At 40.8% G+C, this 20,787-nt stretch overlaps 2 protein-coding genes across 2 annotated transcripts in view; both read right to left on the bottom strand.

The window, feature by feature from the left end:
- Window positions 1–20,787, bottom strand: part of LOC138979146 (uncharacterized) — a 54,907-nt gene that overhangs the window by 30,971 nt on the left and 3,149 nt on the right. The window contains exons 2-11 of the mRNA XM_070351955.1: window positions 20,295–20,513; window positions 18,974–19,145; window positions 18,199–18,500; window positions 16,777–17,708; window positions 15,394–15,498; window positions 13,748–13,849; window positions 12,502–12,736; window positions 11,669–11,823; window positions 10,042–10,196; window positions 8,377–8,381 (exon numbers count right to left, since the gene is read on the bottom strand). Of these exons, the coding sequence (XP_070208056.1) occupies window positions 8,377–8,381; window positions 10,042–10,196; window positions 11,669–11,823; window positions 12,502–12,736; window positions 13,748–13,849; window positions 15,394–15,498; window positions 16,777–17,708; window positions 18,199–18,500; window positions 18,974–19,145; window positions 20,295–20,499 (2,368 nt within the window). The 5' untranslated portion in view covers window positions 20,500–20,513. The remainder of the gene's footprint in view (window positions 1–8,376; window positions 8,382–10,041; window positions 10,197–11,668; window positions 11,824–12,501; window positions 12,737–13,747; window positions 13,850–15,393; window positions 15,499–16,776; window positions 17,709–18,198; window positions 18,501–18,973; window positions 19,146–20,294; window positions 20,514–20,787) is intronic.
- LOC138978065 (E3 ubiquitin-protein ligase MIB2-like) lies at window positions 505–8,399 on the bottom strand. The gene is made up of 8 exons (XM_070350696.1): window positions 8,225–8,399; window positions 7,131–7,285; window positions 6,542–6,668; window positions 5,316–5,424; window positions 4,329–4,411; window positions 3,240–3,400; window positions 2,376–2,656; window positions 505–1,496 (listed from the first exon to the last, which is right to left on the bottom strand). Exons 1-8 carry the CDS (start codon window positions 8,366–8,368, stop codon window positions 1,441–1,443), a joined length of 1,116 nt encoding a protein of 371 aa, XP_070206797.1. The 5' UTR covers window positions 8,369–8,399; the 3' UTR covers window positions 505–1,440.

Below are 20,787 nucleotides of genomic sequence, written 5' to 3'. Positions count from 1 at the left end.
GGGAGGCATCCCCTAGGAGCCGGCTTTTGTCTTCTAAATTTTTAAATGACGGTTTTGGAAGGTAGTTGGATAATGTGTTGGCCAAGGTTTTTTTGTTGTTTTCATCGAAATTGGTCTTCTTAAATTAACTTCTGGAAGGTGTGTAAGGGCGAGTTTCTTGGCCCAGATTGCTCCATTTTCCTTGTTTTTATCAACATTTTGGGGATGGGGGGGGGGGGGCGGAGGAGCATATGCTTTGCGTCGTCGATCTGTCCCTAAACAAAATCCGGACCCCCCCCCCCCCCCTCCCCTTATAAATGATGTGATCCGCCCCTGTACCTGGACCAAGACTAAATCAGAAAACTTTTTTTCTCGGTATCAAAAATCGCCAAAACGATTGGTCAGTGTATACAACACACACGCAAGCTCGCACGCACGCACATACACACGCACAGGCACACACGCATACGCACGTACACTCTCTCTCTCTCTATCTCTGACACATGACACAAACACAAACAAAAATACTTTCAAGGCGTTGTTCTTCACAGAAAAAAATCAATCAATTGTATAATGCATGTTACAAACAAAATGTAACAATGGCTTTAACTATCATAAATGTACAATGCATAAGGGAAATATAAATTAAGAATCAAAAATGTACACTGAATTTGAAGAATACGAATTTGAAGATCGAATACAAACTGCATTTTGATACTAAGAACAAAATATTTTACTATTAAAATTGTACGATGCATTTGAAAAACAGCTGTTTTTCCCAGACTGTTCAACAGATTTCTTTTCGGTAAATATGTCTCATGTTTTAAAAAAAAACTCAAACCATAACGAAGGTGCAATGAAAATTAAACTTTACCAGATGGAGGAGAAATAAGTGCACACATCCTAACAAAACCAGTATACATAACTGTATTATGATATAGGTTTTTATATCTAGGTATCTTTGTGAACTGAAGAGCCACCTTTCTAGCTTGAATACAGAACCCACAAATAAAAACATGTCGGTGCGAGTTAGCTTCTTGAACAGATGTCTATTTGCCTTTTGCCCCCCTCCCCCAACCCCCTCTCTTGTTTGTGTTTTTATTCACAACGCAAATTTAGAAATATGAATACGTATTGCAATGTTGTCAATTAACGTGACGTGAAAGTTGCATCACAGCCTGGATACTCGAAAAAGACACTAAGAAATACTGTGTCATCAGACCTTAGATTTTCTCCTGTTTTTAGGATTATCTTCAAAGCCTCCTCTTGAGATCAGCTTTAAAAACAATCCAGCTTTAATTGGATTACTTTTAGTTATTGTTTAGTATAAAGGACGAATTCAGACTCCAAAATCTGCTTAATAAGCAAATGTCATGAACATATTTCCTTTGGTACTCCGGATCGAGCGTGTAGCTGGAGTAAGGGTTGGGGATACAACATGGAAGATCTCATCATAGTCTATCACTTTAGCTGCTCCAACATTTCTTCAAGTGCTCCTGGGTCAAGGGCTCCTTCATCTAAAACACACATAAACAGAAAACAAGATCATAACCATGATAGGAAAACAAATTGTCCACTTTTTTGTTATCGTCATTGTTTGTGTTTGTTTGCATATTTTTACACCAAACAATTATTGTTGTTGACTTTTTAAAACCTGAACAGGTAAGAGAGGCAAAAGGTTTTTGGTATACAATAATTATTAGAAGAAAGAGGGATTATACTTAAGGTACGAGTACATTCCCCTTCACAAACGTATCCACGTATACATGTATGAGCATGTCGCGAAGGTTGGAATTTTCATGTCCGTGTCACCAATGGCATTACCAATGCGTTTTATAGTTGTTGTTGTTGTTATATTGAATCTATGTTCTTACTGTTTTCTTGCTCATATTTTTTAGGCTTGTTTTAAATCGATTCTCAAGCGGAATGAAAGCGCACTGGAAGTTTAACTTAATGTACATATCCTGCAGAGGGCAAATAGCCTTCTCCTCCATTTTCATGTCTTTACTCGTCACACAACTTTTGCTGGACAGCTATTTGTGCATTTATTTGAATTAGTTTGATGGTATGATCTGTGTTTGCAGAAGATATAAGAAGAGAATTAAAGGCTGTGTTCACGTGTACTTTCCACTGGGTATGTTTTCCATGGTCTAATTTCAGTAAACACAACCTTTTATCACAGGCGCATATCAAATACATCTATTATATCTAAATGTTGACGGACTTACAAAAAACCAACGAAGCATAGTGAAAAGTGGTGTTACAGAGAGAAAAAACTCTTGCAGTTAAGTAAATGCATTAGCCCCCAGTGCCACAAATATTATGCATACGTGATGTATGACTTTGAGAGAACAGACACAGATATGTTAAATGGTTTCTAGAAGGCTGCTACTGACCTGGTCCTGTGACTTGTTTGTCCTTGACCTCTTCGTCACACAGAGGACACAAGGTGACGTTGACACTGCACGTGCTGCACACACACTTGTGTTGACATGGCAGCAGCGTGATGTCAGCCTTGGGGGCACCGCACAGTCCACAGGGAAGCCCCATCCCCTTGAGGGCCTCCTTCAGGTCTCCACCGCCCTTGGCTACCAGCAAGGAGGACGGGTTTGACAGGGATTGGAGGCTCCCTCCATAGCTGCTGCTTCCTCCTCCTTTTCGTTTCACAAGTTCTGGACTGATAAGAAAGAAACAAGATTGTTGTTTACTTTTTATAACCAAGAATGTCTTCATCCTGGGGGGTATCTTACTCGACAACTGTCCATCGTGTGACTAATGGCCCAGGTTAGTTACATTAAAAGGTCACCAGAACTTTTTCTTGGGAAAGAGGACTTGAGGTCAATGCAGTCAATTACGTGACCTGCAATACGACTTGAGTCTGAATCTGCCGTTCTCTTTATGTTGAATTTTGGAACATGAAAAAGCATGTCAATCATAATCTAGCACGTGTGTATTACATGTGAGGCCATTTTTAAAATGTAACACCAGTTTTGCACATTGACCAGAAGTTCAGGCTATTGCTAGGATCTCGTCGTAGGCCTCCAAAATAAATTAATTTAGTTCCCTGCAACTCAATTTGATTCTGAATCTGTTGTTCTCTCTCTCCCTCTCCTTCTCTCTCTCTAAAATTTTAGAACCGGCGAGATCATGAGAATTGTTTAACTGTCAGATTTGGTAAGGGTGAACTGGTCCGTTAATGAATATCAGCAAACTGCACAACAACAACAACAACAACAACAACAAAAACAACAACAACTCACTTGTGTTCCACGAAGCGCCTGACTCCCTCTCTCACTGGGTGAACACCATAGGACAAAGGGTTACGTCCCTTCCTGTTTTCCACATCCACGTAGGCGCCATTGCTGATTAACATACACGCGATCGCCACGCGCAGCTGACACTCCTGTCTACCTGCCTCACTCTGCGCAGAATACAAATATCTTGGTGACAATAGAAAAGATCAAGAAAGGTTAGAGGATGAAATGATTTTATTATAGACAAAACAAAATTGAAAAAAAAAATCAAAATAGAAAAAAAACATTCAAAATGGAAAAACCATTCAAACAAAGACAAAACATTCAAAATACACAAAACAAAATAGACAAACGAAAAAAAAATCAAATATTCAAAATAGACAGAACAAAATAGACAAAACATTGAAAATGGACAAAACATTGAAAATAGACAAAACATTCAAAATGGAGACAAAAAAAATGACACAACATTCAAAATAGACAAAATATTCAAAATGGACAAAACATTCAAAATGGAAAAAACATTCCAAATAGACAAAACAACCAAAATAGACAAAACATTCAAAATGGAAAAAAACATTCCAAATAGACAAAACAACCAAAATAGACAAAACATTCCAAATGGAAAAAAACATTCCAAATAGACAAACTATTCAAAATAGACAAAACAATCAAAATAGACAAAACTTTCAAAGTAGACAAAACAGTCAAAATGGACAAAACATTCAAGGTAGACAAAACAGGGAGGGAGGCGGAAGATGAGGACGGGGAGTGGGTCCAGCTAGACCTTAAGACGTGTCTTTTTAACTTTACCACTTCAATAGTCCACACATCGAAATGTCCTCTTCCTGTCTTGTACGATTTCAAACACTGGCTCTAAATTAATAGACTTCGAGATATGTGAATGTGGTACAGAGAAACCCCCATTTTAAGACATACAAAACATCTTAAAAATTCAGATCTTAAAAAGGACTTAACATGAAGGAAAACTTACAAGGAATATGAACAGAAAATCTGAAAATGGTAAGGTCATAAAAGGCTTGAGAAGTCTTAACTTGGGGAGTCTTAAAAGGATAAAAAGATGTTAAACTCCACCTCGATGTTGTCTTCTTGCCGTCCGCCAATGCTGAGGTGTAGCGGTGTGTCGCCGTCTCTGTCTTGCACGTGGACATCGGCACCTAGCCAACAGATAGCGCACAATCTTCCCTGCTACATTCATACTTTGGCAAAACATTGTTTGCAACACGACCCCATTGGTGATATGTTAAGCCCGTGTGGTTCACAGCTCCGTCTCCGTAACTGACTGTGGTTTTTTTTTCTAATACAAGAATGTCTATTGGTTAGAGAATTGTTCTCCCTAAACATTGTCTCTATTGTCATACTATTGAAGGATTTTAAAATCAAGCATTATTCTTCGCCATAAGCATGAGCACTACTAACAACAGCAAAAGCCACGAAAATCAAGAAAATATATATAGAATAACTGAACATGTACAGTACACGTAGAGGTTACACGCCGAGTCTCAGTGGATAGTACAAATAATGGTCGAAGTTGGCGGATCATGAAAAAATGCGAGCTTCAACGAGCTTGTTCATGACAGCGAATTGAAAACATTACTTAATTAACCACTAAGACGAGGTGTGTAACCTAAACGTATACTGAACATGTTGTACAGACGCTTTGAAATCCTGACATCGTCTATTGCAAAGGAAAACGATATTTTTCCTTTGCATTGTTAAGGCAAAAAAAAAAAAAAAAAAAATAGGTGTGGTTACGGTAACATAGCCCAAAACAATAGGGTAGGAAGGTAGGCAATCATTTTTTTTTTTTTTTTAACTTTTTTTTCTAATGTGTACAAATTAAACCTACTTGACAGGGAAATAAGTGTGCGACTCGGGCGCTTTCGCTTTCATTGCGTTTTCTGCACTCGTTTTTTTTGTGTTTTTTGTGTGTTTTTTGACAAATGTAATAAAAGGTTATAGGGTCGGCCCCCAATAATAGGGTAGGTCGGGTTACCGTAACCACACCTATTTTTTTTTGTAGGCCTAATCACTTGACGATGAAATTACAAACAATCTTACCCATTTCCAGGAAGGCCTCCACAGCTTTGAAATTTGCCTTGATGCTGGCAAGATGCAGTGGTGCGTAGCAAGCACCGGCATTGTCCTGAAGGTTCAGCTTCGCCCCGCCCTGTGAAGCAGTAATACAGGCATGAGACCAAGGGTAGGGCGGATGATGGCGAGAGAGGTGAAGGGACGGGGAATGTTTACAGTGCCGTGTGCCGGGCTGTGAGCAGTGCCCGCCAATGTTTAAACTCAGGCACCGTCGCGGCAGACACGCCTTAGTTCTATGCAGGAAAATGCAGCGATCTATTCTGGCCATCTAGCCACCTGTCCTCCTCATTTCTAAGGCAGACAGATACCAAGAGGTGTAAGTTACACCCGCCTTCAGGCTCAGGCATGTTCAAACGCTCGACTCAAGACTAGAAACTGCATTGGCGGAGTGGTTGAAACGCGAGGCTGTCTAGCATACAAATTGGGTTCGATCGTCACTAAGGGTGTACTAGAATATCCTGGCCTATTGCTCCGGTTCCCAAATAGCCATATGCGTTTAGAGACAAACCAACAATAAACCAACGGAACCCTATTGTTCCGAATGTTTTCAAGTCAATAAAGATTTAAGGCTGGGTCTTTTCTTACCATTTGTCCTTGGTACAATAAACAAACAAGCAAACTAACAAACAAAACAATATCAATTTATACTAAAACAGAAACACTCTAGAAGTATAATTTCAAACACCAACATACACATGTTTGAGATGATGATGATGATGATGATGATGATGATGATGATGATGATGATGATGATGATGATGATGATACAGTCAGTTACACCGAAAAGTAAATAATAATCAGGGAAAAGTACACATATAAGAGAGATAGAGAGAGAGAGAGAGAGAGAGAGAGAGAGAGAGAGAGAGAGAGAGAGAGAGAGAGAGACAGACAGAGACAGAAACAGAGAGAGAGAGAGATAGAGAGAGATATATAGAGACAGAGAGACAGAGAGAGAGAGAGAAAGAGAGAGATCGAGGGAGAGAGGGGAGAGATAAACAGACAGACAGATAGACAGACAGACAGCGACAGACAGACAGACAGACAGACAGACAGATACAGAGAGAGACACACAGAGAGAGAGACTGAGAAAAGTAAAGAGAGAGAGAGAGGGGAGAGAGAGAGAGAGAGAGAGAGAGAGAGAGAGAGAGAGAGAGAGAGAGAGAGAGAGAGAGGGGGGGACGAAACTAACTCACGGACAAAGCGAGAACCCGGATGCACTCATCGTGGTCATTGTTAGCCGCGATGTGTAGAGGAGTGCTCTTGCCGTGATACCACTCGTTCACGCTACTCTTGTCACGCTCAACAATCAGTTCCGCAGCCCTGAATACATGTAGAATTTTAAAAAAACCCAGTATATTTAACAAAAATCAGTGTTACTTAATTGTCTTCCTTTACACTAAAAAGGTAGATATCTTTAAAAACAAATCTGTTGGGTAGTTTTGTTGGAATCGTCATGCACCCAGAACCCTGGTTCGTTCATCATGGTAATTTTAAGCAGTGACACACACACACACACACACACACACACACACGCGCGCACGCACGGACACACACACACACACGCACACACTGACACACACACACACACGCGCGCGCACGCACGGACACACACACACACACGCGCGCGCGCGCACGCACGGACACACACACACACACCATCACCACCACCACCCCCACCACCACCACCACCATCCTCATCTCTATTCCTGGTCTATGTTAAAACATTTAGTCAAAACTTGACTAAATGTAAAAACAACCAGACAAGAAGACCATACAAATTACCTTGCATTTCCTCTGAGACAGGCGAGATGCAGGAAGGGGAAGCCATTCTTGTTCCTGACACCCAGGTCAACACTGTCCAGCTGGACCAAGGCCTCAACAGACTTGTGCTTGAACTTCCCGATGGCCACGTGCAGCGCCGTGTCTTCAAAGTCATCCTGCAATCACACGTATAGTTTTGAGACGAGCCTTTGGCTTTTCCTTAGCATCTAGGGTCGGCGTAACTTACACATCTTCGCATCAGTCTGTCTTGAGGGTGAGGACGAAAGTCGAACAGATGGCCAGAACAGCGCGGTGTAGTTTGCTGGAATGAGGGTCCAGTGTTCTGAGGCGCGTTAGCCGCGACGGTTGGCGGGTACTGCATACAGCGTGGCACACGGCACTGTAAACATTTCCCATCCCTTCACCTCTCTCGCCATCACCCGCGCTTACCCTTGGTCTCATAACTATATGTCTTTGTAGCTTTTTTTAACAGTAAACTGTCTTGCATTTGATTTGCAACTAAGGCCAAAAAAAAAAAATTGTCTGTTTAGGGTAACATGACCAAAAAAAGTAGGGTCGGTAGGTAGGTAAAGTTTTTTTGTTTTTTTTGGTTTTTTTTTTGTAAATGCTATGTTGGCTGAACATTCACTTCTTATATTTGATGAATACATGTTTCAAAACTAACGTATAAATAAAACAGAGAGAAAGGGAGAGAAAGAAACGCCAAATGTCTCTTTTTAGCATTTTTACCTCTTTTTTTTCTTTTTTTTTTTTGAAATCAAAAAAAAGTTTTTGGGTCGGCGCCAAATCGATAGGGTCGGTCGGGTTACCCTAAACAGACAATTTTTTTTTTTTGGCCTAATAAATCAAAATACTTGCAATGTGCAGCATGTGCCATGAACCAGGTCTCGTAAATTGCGATCTATTGGACAAATGCACGTAGACTGGTCGTTTGTACTTCAATGTTTAGTACTTTGTATCATTGTACAGCCAGCTTTATGGCTGCCTGAATGGCGGGGTAAAAACGGTCACACACGTAAAAACCCACTCATGCGAAAACATGAGTGAACGTGTAAGTGTCGGCCTGTGAACAAAGAAGAAGAAGAAGAAATGACCTTGATGTTGACGTCAACACCACGTGCAGTAAATGCCCGGATGGATCGTGGCAGATCGAAGGCAGCGGCGATATGGATGTAGGTGTGACACTTGGGGTCCACCAGGAGGGGGTCGGCTCCTGCCTCCAACAGCATGTCTACCATCTCATCACTCCGCCTAAAACACGCAATAGTAAGAAATAGATAACGTCAAGTTGAATAGAATCTTCGGAAATAGCTCATCAATTCCATAAGAACAACGTTGTTATATCCGAGTATGCAGCTCTCAAAATCAAAGATTCATTAATCCGAAAATGCTCTTGCAAATTCATTGTACATAAAAACAAGTTGCGTAAGGCGAAAATACAACATTTAGTCAAGCTCAGTCGAACTCACAGAATGAAACTGAACGCATTGCATTTTTTCCGCAAGACCGTATACTCCTAGATCGTCTGTCCACCGCGTGTGGCAAAGGCAGTGAAATTAACAATCCAGAAAAGCGCGCTAGCGGTTGCGCTGAGGAGGATAGCACGCTTTTCTATATCTCTATTCTCTTTAACTCTCTGAACGTGTTTTTAATCCAAACATATCATATCTATATGTTTTTGGAATCAGGAACGGACAAGGAATAAGATGAAATTGTTTTTAAATCGATTTCGGAAATTTTATTTTAATCATAATTTTTATATTTTTAATTTTCAGAGCTTGTTTTTAATCCGAATATAACATATTTTGGAATCAGAAAATGATGAAAAATACGATAAACGTAATTTTGGATCGTTTTATAAAAAAAATAATTTTAATTACAATTTTCAGATTTTTAATGACCAAAGTCATCAATTAATGTTTAACCCTCCAAGCTGAAATGCAATACGAAAGTCCGGCCTTCTTCGAAGATTGCTTGGCCAAAATTTCAATCGATTTGATTGAAAAATGAGGTGTGACAGTGCCGCCTCAACTTTTACAAAATTCCGGATATGACGTCATCAAAGACATTCATCGAAAAAATGAAAAAAACGTCTGGGGATATCATACCAAGAAACTCTCATGAACAATTTCATAAAGATCGGTCCAGTAGTTTACTCTGAATCGCTATACACACACACACACACACACACACACACACACACACACACACACACACACACACACACACACACACACACACACACACACACACCACGACCCTCGTCTCGATTCCCCCCTCTATGCTAAAACATTTAGTCAAAACTTGACTAAATGTAAAAACACCATGAAGAGGAAGATGACAACGAGTAAAAGGGTTTGTTATATATCTGTCCGTTTGTTTTGCGTCATTCCAGAAGCCATGACAACCAACTTCAAGGAGAGAGAGAGAGAGAGAGAGCGAGAGAGAGAAAGAGAGAGAGAGAGAGAGAGAGAGAGAGAGAGAGAGAGAGAGAGAGAGAGATTGTTAGTGCAGTCAAGTTAATTGAAGCTTTTGTGGTCGTGTACAGAATTTTAATTCTGTAATGTGTTCAAATGTTATGTACATGTCATGTCAATGTTTATGTTAGTTTATTTCTGTTCTCCTACTCGTTGATTCCTGACCAAAACGCACATTCAATACCAAAATAAACAAAAAAGGGGAGTCAATGGAACGTGTAACTGCAGAAAAAATGAAACATTCCCTGAAACGTTGAGCTATGGGTCTTCAAACATGACAAAAAATATCATCCACAGCAGATAAATAATGATAGATGCATGAGCACTTATCTGTGGATGTTGCTTCTTCGGAGATGACGGAACGTATATCCTTAAAATAAACAAACGCAGACCAAACACCTGTCCACATATACATGCAAGGTACACACGCTTACCCCTCCAAAGCAGCAGATAGCGGCGTTTTAAAGGGAGGTAATCCATGATTAGGATTAGCTCCAGCCTCCATGAGAGCTCTGACTACCGGGATGTGGCTATCACCCTCGATACACGCTCCCACCAGGGCCGTCAGATCTTGGTATTCTCTCTCCACCTACACAAAGGAATGAATAGACCAATGTGAAAACAATTATTATGCCTTATCTTACCTAAGGCGAATTTTGCAGTTTCACATTTTGTACATGACATACAAGATACAAGATACAAGATACAAGAAATTTTATTGTCCTCATCAATACAAGGAAATTTGGCATGTGTGTGGCAAGACATAATACACTGATACATAGACATTTACAAAATACAACTGAAGTTCAATATCAGCACACCCTTACGCAAGCATACCCACTACTTCAGACTCACAGGCTACATGTGCCCCTCGGACGTACGCAACCCACAATTCACCCAGCCATACAACTCCACGTGCACTTACTCATTCATGCAGCACTCTAGCACCCGGCCATGTACAACTCACACACTGGAACCCTCATACGGCTACGTATTGCATTATAACACCCGCACAAACATGACAACCTCAACATCGTACTAGATCTACAACTAACAAGCATACTATCAAGCACCGAATACATCATCATACATTACATCATAACATATTGCATTATAACACACGCACAAACATTACAACATCAAACATCGTACTATAATCTACAACTAACAAACAATCATACACTATCAAACACCAAATACATCATCGTACATTAAGCTACATCATACCCCCCCCCCCACCCCACCATACATTCACAATCGACACAGAATACATCATCATACATATATACATTACATCATAACCCCCATGCATTATCACAAATTACATTACATCTTACCCCCCCCCCCCCCCCCCCCCGCCAACCACACGTCCTCTACACATCACCCATAGTCCTCACATCACAGTTCACATCACCCATAGTTCTCACAGTCAAATTTCACAGCACTCAAGTCTATCTAGTATCCTATCACATTCACTACACCATTTAATCTATCACTGAATTCCACGATGGCTTGAAGTGGAATGTTAATAGACGATGTTCGAAAAAAACTCTGTCGGTTGTGTATGGGTTGTGAAAGAGTGAATGCCCTTGCTTTTAACGAGACAAACAATCCACGGAACAGTCACTAGCGAGGGTTGTGTCTGAAACACGTGCAAAATGAGCACACGTGGATTGTTTGTCGCACAAAAAGCAAGTGTATTCACTCTTTCTCAACCGGCATACCAACCCGACAGAGTTTATTCCGAACATCGTCTTTTAACATATCACTTTAAGCCATCGTGGAGTTCAGAGATATATTAAATGGTGTAATGTATGTCATGTACAAAATGTAAAATTGCAAAATTCGCCTCAGGTAAGGTAAGGTATAATTATTTTATACAAAATGCGAGTTTTACCCTCAGAGTAATTCGGATATTTTCCCTCTCTGCCTTTCAACATATCTGTTTTAGATTAAATGATTCTCTTTGTTGAATGACTAAAATTACACTTTTAAATACATGTACCAGCCAAGCCTTTTTCTCGTGACGTGCAAGCAATTCTCAGATCATCAAATACTCACCAAGGTCTTGTCAGCCAGACACATTGCCCGTACAGTCACGTGATCGCCGTTTTTAATGGCGTTGTAAAGTGCCTGTATGTCTCCTCTACCACGGGTCGTCATCCTTTCACTCTGTATCTTCTCTCTCAGCACTCGGTACATTTCTTCCGTCTTCTCTGATCAATCAAAAGACAAGAGCAGTAAGTAATGTATTAGACGAACTGGCCGGTTTAGACAAAATTAAACAGACACAAAACTCTCTCTCACCGTTAAAAAAATTCCATTTCAAACGGCAGAAATTAATATGTAAAGCGCGGAGAGCACAGTTGTGGTTCGCGCTATATAAGCTCCCCATAATAATAATAATAAGCCGTAGTTTGTCGTTGCTTTCATACTTGTTATTGTAAATTTCATAGATATGGCAAAGTAGAAGGATTTAACATTGTTTACACAAAAAGGACTAAGACTAGAAACCGGAAAATAGCTATATATTTCTTTTTGGCATCGTCTATCATTCTTAAATTGAACAAATCACAGTAGTTATGACGCCAAGAAATATTATCAATGGGGCTTTCGTCCATGTTTTGATCTCTGAATTTGATCTCTTCAAGAATACGTTTTTATTTATTAGTAATCGCCATTACTAAAGACAGCAGACACACTGCTCCCTTCATTTTCTCACAGAATTAAAACTTATAAAAGTATTTTGGGATTGCCTCTGTTGCTTCAAAACATTTTGATTGCATTTAGAGAATTACACAAATTTGGAAAAAAGGCCAGTAGTTTTGATATGTTGATTATAAATACCACTTTAAAAAGGAACAGAAAATAAGTTAGCACTCGAGCTGTCTAACTTTTTGAAACTTCTGTATTCTCCCCTGAAGCTGAGCTCTTCTTATCATGACTGAGCACAGCCTGCCTGATGATGTCGGGTAGCTTTCCACCCGACTCTATGCTGAGAGAGTCTGGCTTAGTGTGGGGTGCAGGGATGCAGCAAGCAGGGGCGAACAGGAAGTGATGACGTCCAAAGCTGACCAACACGTCACCGTCACTGTCTATGTTTAGCACACGACCTACTTTTCCTATTGTCTGTAACAAGGAAGAAAATAAAACAGATCCTTGTACAATAAAAGGGGTTTTCGTGTCAAAGAACCACGAGCATTTTTAAATCTGCTGGCACCAATGCAATGCTGAAAATGTTAAATGCAAATGCCCAGTCTCTTTTACTTCTGTGGCTTGGAGCCTGAAAAAAAAGCACATGAGAAAAACAGCCATAATCTGTAAACGTCCAACAAATGAAGAATTCTTAGGAGAAATGTCCCCAATACATTCGTATTGGGAGTTTGTAGCATGCGTGGCAGGCCGCATCACGGGTTTACCTCAGGCCACTATGGTCAGCCACCCAAGTGCTGAAACTGAATCTGTTAAAACAACAACAACAACAACAACAACAAATACAACAACAACAACAACAACAACAACAGCAACAAATCAAACCAAAAAACAAAACAATTTCAGCTTGTCACAAAACACATAAACCCCAAGTCTACAGGCTTGTCCAGTTGCACTGCAAAAGAAGCAGACGAAGACTCGAATAGTATGCAACATTCTGTCCGATAAAACAAAATCAGTACTGTGGGAACAACAATTCCCTTTAAGCTAACGTTCTTCATAGATTATTAAACAACTATAGAACCATATGTCTATCGATCACAACAACCCATGTTGTTTTTACACGCTTAACCTCTGAATACCGAGAGGCGGGGAGATAGCTCCGTCAGTATAGCGGTGCTGGCTTTGTAACCAGTTGTCGCTATCATCAATGTGCAGACTCTCTTCGGTGTCTAAACACCCCCAAGCGCACGCACGATAAAGATCCCAAGTTCACAGCTAAAGTTGTAGGGCTTCGAAACACGAACAAACGCATGCAGGAAAAAAAAAGTTGCGCCGTACTGTATTGCATGCATGGAAAAAGCAACCCGAATGTCCATGAGGGTAAGCTCACAGAACTATATAGATATCTGGTCCTTATCACATACCTCAAAGTATGCAACATTCTTTCAGATTATAAATTAAGTGTTCACGTTTGTGTCTACTCACTGCTCGCAACTCTTCCCTCCAGCCCACCCTGGCGTTGAGAACCTTCACCTCCTCTTCCTTCTCTCGGATGCGAACAGTGCTGCCTGCTGTTAATGTGGGCACCTGGGACATAATAACGCATGATGTCATTCAACCGTTCGGCTAGCTTCTATCTAATTTTCACCAAAACGCATTCTGCGTGTTATATCGTGGGTGTAGCCGTCCTTCTGAGTTAGAACTGTAGAACAAACTATGCATCAGTCTTTCTTTATTTGGTGTTTAACGTCGTTTTCAACCACGAAGGTTATATCGCGACAGGGAAAGGGGGGAGATGGGATAGAGCCACTTGTCAATTGTTTCTTGTTCACAAAAGCACTAATCAAACATTTGCTCCAGGGGCTTGCAACGTAGTACAATGGATTACCTTACTGGGAGAATGCAAGTTTCCAGTACAAAGGACTTAACATTTCTTACATACTGCTTGACTAAAATCTTCACAAAAATTGACTATATTCTATACAAGAAACACTTAACAAGGGTAACAAGCGAAACAGAATCCGTTAGTCGCCTCTTACGACATGATGGGGAGCATCGGGTAAATTCTTCCCCCTAACCCGCGGGGGGATATATGTATCAGTGATCGCTCTCGTTTTTTTGTAAGCCTGTATCACTTAAAAGATCGAGAAGACCAGGTCCTACACAACCTGGCTAGTCGATCACTAAAAACCAGCCAATCTAAGCGCAGTGGCAAAATGAAAACGTTATTTTGATACAAATACAAACTAACCAACCAACAAACAAACCAACAAACAAACAAGCAAATAAACAAACAAGCAAACTAAAACTGTCAAATGGAACCAAAACAAATCCTACCAGTAAAACCCGCAAAGAAAATGTGGTTAATACGAAAATTGCAATAAAGTAGTATTAAGCAAACAGCTGAGGTTTAAAAGTGAAACAGGTTTTTCTGTTAACACATCTACACCCATCCTGAACTCAGGTAAAAAATGAGCTACTTCCCTTCGGGTCTCATTCTATCCCTGGCAGGATGCCTTGGTTTTCTTTCTGTGGGTAAGAAATCGATTTTTTACATATTTAGATCTTTTCGTAATGTGTTATGGATATAAGCAGATTCGCGATCGTCAATAATGATTTTTCATGGTGTCGTGTAATTTTTAAATTACAAAGGAATTGATATGTAAGACAGTTTCAAGCGAGCTATCTTTCGCGGCTGTATTTACTGTGCAAACCACTCTAAAGTGACACGTGATAATCAACTTTGGCTTCGGCGCGCGCCGGAGCAGACGATTTTTTTCTGTAACCAGTTGAGAGTGATGCAACCATATATCACGGTTCCTTCCAACAGCAGTCTCAAAATGTCGACTTGTTTTGACCTTAGAACGATGTCTTTATCATAACTGTGAAGAACAGAACGGAGATCACTGTCGAAGTCGGCCAATCTGCAATCATTTTCGTCTCGCGAACACTGATCTCAAATTTAGATCATGCTCGCGAAAAACATACGGGAGATAACTCTGTATTCTTGTTTTGATAGATTCGCGCAATAATTCAGCATGCTGTCAGAGAGAAACTGGCAATAGCCGTGGACCGATGATTATCAGAATGATCTACACCTACTCAAGCACAAGGGCAAACACTCAACTCACCTTGGTCAACGCATGTGGGTGAAAGGTGTAGACACTGGACGTGAACCTGACTGTGACTGTGCCACTGACCGCTACACTGACCACTTCCCCTGTCTGACCCATCACCTGCACACAGCAACGAGACACACATTCATATTGTTTTAGTTTTGCTTTTTCTGATTTGGGGTAATAGTATTAAGTGTAGGTTGCACGTTGATCCTAAAATACATCAAAGGCGCTGATTATCGTTAATGAAAGTGATAAAACAATATTGCCTCGATCAGCTGCGTTATTGCTTACATTTGCTGAACTACAGACACTGCACCGTTGAAAACATGGGCAGTTATTCTAATTTTAATCAGATAACAACAGCGTTTTTACATTTAGTCAAGTTTTGACTAAATGTTTTAACATAGAGGGGGAATCGAGACGAGGGTCGTGGTGTATGTGTGTCTGTGAGTGTGTGTCTGTGTGTGTGTGTGTGTGTGTGTGTGTGTGTGTGTGTGTGTGTGTGTGTGTGTGTATGTGTGTGTGTGTAGAGCGATTCAGACTAAAGTACTGGACCGATCATTATGAAATTTGACATGAGAGTTCCTGGGAATGATATCCCCGGATGTTTTTTTTATTTGTTTCGATAAATACCTTTGATGACGTCATATCCGGCTTTTTGTAAAAGTTGAGGCGGCACTGTCACACCCTCATTTTTCAATCAAATTGATTGAAAATTTGGCAAAGCAATCTTCGACAAAGGCCGGACTTTGGTATTGCATTTCAGCTTGGTGGCTTAAAAACTAATGAATGAGTTTGGTCATTAAAAATCGGAAACTTGTAATTAAAATTATGTTTTTATTAAACGATTCAAAAACAATTTCATCCTATTCTTCGTTATTTTGTGATTCCAAAAACATATACATATGTAATATTTGGATTACAAACAAGCTCTGAAAATTAAACATATGAAAATTATGATCAAAATTAATTTTCCTAAATCGATTTAAAAACAATTTTATCTTATTCCTTGTCGGTCCCTGATTCCAAAAACATATAGATATGATATGTTTGGATTACAAACAAACTCAGTCAGCTAAAAAGAATAGAGATACAGAAAAGCGTGTTACCCTGCTCAGCGCGACCATGCACTACCGCACTATTCTGGCTTGTCGATTTCACTGCCTTTGCCACAAGCGGTGGACTGACGAAACTACGAGTATGCGGTCTTGGTGAAAAAAGCAGTGCGTTCAGTTTCATTCTGTGAGTTCGACAGCTTGACTAAATGTTGTTATTTCGCCTTACGCGACTTGTTGAGAACTCTTGCAATACAGACAGTACCGATTCTTGACTTCAGAGATTTATACTACCTTATAATTCACGATTGTGTTGAACACAAAATATAAGTCAGGCTACCTTCGGCATCCCTTCTATGTGGAACTTTTCCTGGAGCTCCATTAACTTGTTTTCCGAAACTTTGATGATGACTTTATCACCAGCAGCAAACGTTTCTGCCTCTGTATCCTCTGGCGTTTCTCCTTCCTCACGTTTGGCAACTTCGTCAGCAGAACCAAGGGTCTTTGGACAACATTCATCTGCAGTCTTCTCTTCGTCTTCTTTTTCTTGAGGATTTGATGAAGACGTTAAACCACACAGTTCTGACAGTTCTCCTCTGGCCACAGAGCCAATGCTGATAGTTCCATTGTCTGTCTCTTGACAATGTTTATTGGCAGTCTTTTCTTCGTCCTCTCTGTTTTGAAGAGTTGAGGAAGACGTCAAACCACACAGTTCTGACAGTTCTACTTTTGCTCCAGAGCCAGTGCTGATAGTTCCATTGTCTGTCTCTTGACAATGTTCATCGGCAGTCTTTTCTTCGTCCTCTCTCTTTTGAAGAGTTGAGGAAGACGTCAAACCACACAGTTCTGATAGTTCTCCTCTGACCACAGAGCCAGTGCTGATAGTTCCATTGTCTGTCTCTTGACAATGTTCATCGGCAGTCTTTTCTTCGTCCTCTCTCTTTTGAAGAGTTGAGGAAGACGTCAAACCACACAGTTCTGACAGTTCTACTTTTGCTACAGAGCCAGTGCTGATAGTTCCATCGTCAGTCTCTTGGTCCACTACAATTCCAGAATTCTCTTTTCTCCAGCGTCTAGAGTCACTGGTTTTCTCGCTGGCTTCTCCAGTACTGTTGTTGTCTGTACCAAGCAGTTGTGGTGAGGGTATGTGTGAAATACTGTCGTCTGCTTCTGAAGGTGCATTGCTGCAGTTATCTCCCTGGGAAAGATCAGACGAAGCTTCAGCGGCTGACTCACTCCATGGACACGCTGAGAAGAGTGGAGTCGTTGTGTCTGTAACAATGGCGATAACGTTCATTAGGAAGTTCTTTATCTTAATTGCTTGCTTTTCACTAGCTAAGAAAACTAACAAGGCTTACGAATATTTGATTTTTAGTTACAACCATTGACGCACCTGATTTCAGTTCATTAATACAAGCCTTTGTCTAACGGCCTCATGTTGACAGGCCAGCTTTAGGGCGACCCTAAATGCACCAATGTTATTCACAAAATCGCATCCTGCCTGTTTTAACGTGGGTGTAGCCGTCCTTCTGTGTTAGAACTATAGAACGACCTATATATTCATCCAACAAATATCGCTACAGAACTGTCCCTTTTCACGCAAATTTCTGTAGGAATATCTGTTCTGTCTTATGGAAACAAAGAACAATAATCGTTTTTGTGTCTATATATATATATATGAATTACTACAGGAATTAAAAAGAATGGTGTACCCAACCGCAATGAGCAATGTGGAAAGTGTTCTACTTTTGAGCCGACCTACCCAGCACAGGCAGGTGATCCCTGTAGTAACAAGGCCCCGCCTCCTCCTCCACACACGTCACGTCCACGTAACCATAGAAACCAAGGCGGTAAGTGTTGGCAACGCCGTTTGGCCAATCAACTTTCACCAAGTTTCTCGACGAATCTGGCGACACGTTTTCGTAACCTTTGACCTCGCCCTCAGACCCCTCAGCCCCGTCCTGGTCACCCCACTGCCAGTCCTTGCCCCTGGTGACCTTTGACCCCGCAAATATCCCTAAGGCACGGTTCTTCACGCTTGCTTTTCGTTTTGGGACTGGGATGCTATAACAAATTAAAATGGTGTAATTAACGTTAAAATGCATTGTCCGTGTCAACAAAGAACAACAACAACACTCTCTGTGGTCGACAGACAACAGAAACAACACCCTGAGTGTTACAACAAAAACAACAACAACAACAACAAAAACAACAACAACAACACAACAACAACAACAACAACACAACAATAACAACAACAACAACAACAACAATAAAACCAAACCATGATCGCTAGTAGAGGAGAAAGAAGAACAATTACATCACCAGTGTTAGAATAAGAAGAAAAACGACCACATCAACAATATGTAGAAAAAAACATTAACAGCATTAGAGAGAAAAGAAACCATTGACACACACAGACAAAATATATCGTCCTTATGAATTAATTTTTGTCTCACGAAAAAAAATCAAATATCAAAAGTATTTGTTTAAATCATCTTTTTTTGTAGAGTTTTCAATCATTTCAATTATTATACCCTTCAGACCCAGGGACGTCGATACGCAGGAACTGATGACGTAGGTCGTGCTTGTCGTCATGGTAACAGAGGGGGCAGAGGTCACATCCGGCACACAGCTGACAGCGCCACAACATTCCGTACAAATCAGTGTCTCCACACGCAGCGCACGTTCTGCCGGGGTGACACACACCTGTTGACAGTTCATGACACACACACACACCTGTTGGCAGTTCATGACACACACACACACCTGTTGACAGTTCATGACACACACCTGTGGACAGTTCATGACACACACACCTGTTGACAGTTCATGACACACACACACACACCTGTTGACAGTTCATGACACACACCTGTTGACAGTTCATGACACACACCTGTTGACAGTTCATGACACACACCTGTTGACAGTTCATGACACACACACACACCTGTTGACAGTTATTGACACACACACCTGTTGACAGTTCATGACACACACACCTGTTGACAGTTCATGACACATACACCTGTTGACAGTCCATTATTGTTAAACAAAAACTGAATGTTTGACACTCACTCTAATAAGGCCTAAAAAAAAATAGGTGTGGTTACGGTAACCCGACCTACCCTATTTTTTGGGGCCGACCCTATAACTTTTTATTACATTTGTCAACAACAACAACAAAAAAACAAGTAAACGAGTGCAGAAAACACAATGAAAGCGAAAGCGCCCGAGTCGCACACTTATTTCCCTGTCAAGTAGGTTTAATTTGTACACATTAGAAAAAAAAGTTTAAAAAAAAAAAGTGATTGCCTACCTTCCTACCCTATTTGTTTTGGCTATGTTACCGTAACCACACCTATTATTTTTTTTGGCCTAAACCCTACGAATGACTTTTTAACCTTCCTAACCAGTTGATCCGAGTTGAGATGCCTGTGAAACAAAATTCGCTCGTCAGAAACTTGTTTGTGCAAAGCTTTGGTGTAACAACTGAGAAAAATGTTTCCGCGTTAAATGTCAAATCGTACACCTTCGAATGCACAATAAATGAACAGACAAATGATTAGATAAAGAAATACGTGCAGAGATATCAAGAAACAGACAGATAAAGAAGAAGAAGAAGCAGAAAATGATATCTTTAATTTAACCACAGCAGTTGGTTTGGAACACATCTCGTATTTAGCACACTATTCGTTTTCTACAAGATTCATTCCTTCATTGTTTATATTTTGACTTTGATATAGGAGATCAAATATAGCACAAAAACCACCCTCTACCCCCCCCCCCCCCCCACCTCCCACCCCCCGCCCCAACCAAAAAAGAAGAAGAAAAAAGTGATAACAGAAAACTCACCGATCTGTGCAGTATCAAAAATCTGGAGTTCATGTTTCCCATCATGCCCTGCGCTGCACGTGCTTTCCTGTCCCATGTCCCACAGCACGCGCACCGTGTGGTTGCCTAGCAACTCGATGACAGTGCCCACGTGACCTTCTCCTCCGTCTGTGTCACCGCCCCTCCAGTCTGGTCCCCGTAACACACGTAGTCCTGACACTGACATTGTCACCACGATTCCTGGGGAAAGATAGGACAGCGGTTTAAATGTAAATAGTCTTTCAATGACTGATAGTATAAAGTAACATCAATAACAACATACAGCTGTCATTGTGCTGTAATAACTTGAAGACGGGAGCAGTGGCGTGGTGGTAAGTCGTCGGCCTCCTAATCGGGAGGTCGTGAGTTCGAATCCCAGTCGCTGCCGCCTGGCGGGCTAAGAGTGGACATTTTTCCGATCTCTCAGGTCAACTTATGTGCAGACCTGCTAGTGACTTAACCCCCCTCGTGTGTA

Source organism: Littorina saxatilis, linkage group LG10 (genome assembly GCF_037325665.1).
Source record: "Littorina saxatilis isolate snail1 linkage group LG10, US_GU_Lsax_2.0, whole genome shotgun sequence".
NCBI lineage: Eukaryota > Metazoa > Mollusca > Gastropoda > Littorinimorpha > Littorinidae > Littorina > Littorina saxatilis.
This window is presented reverse-complemented; position numbering and strand designations above follow the sequence as displayed.

What these genes read in the sequence shown, in the direction of transcription:
- LOC138978065 (XM_070350696.1), bottom strand. Translation starts at nt 8,368, where the DNA reads ATGGTAGACATGCTGTTGGAGGCAGGAGCCGACCCCCTCCTGGTGGAC. An exon ending in GTGTTGACGTCAACATCAAG is followed by an intron (nt 7,286 to 8,224) that starts GTCATTTCTTCT and finishes GTGTGATTGCAG; the next exon opens with GATGACTTTGAAGACACGGC. An exon ending in TGTCTCAGAGGAAATGCAAG is followed by an intron (nt 6,669 to 7,130) that starts GTAATTTGTATG and finishes ACATGTATTCAG; the next exon opens with GGCTGCGGAACTGATTGTTG.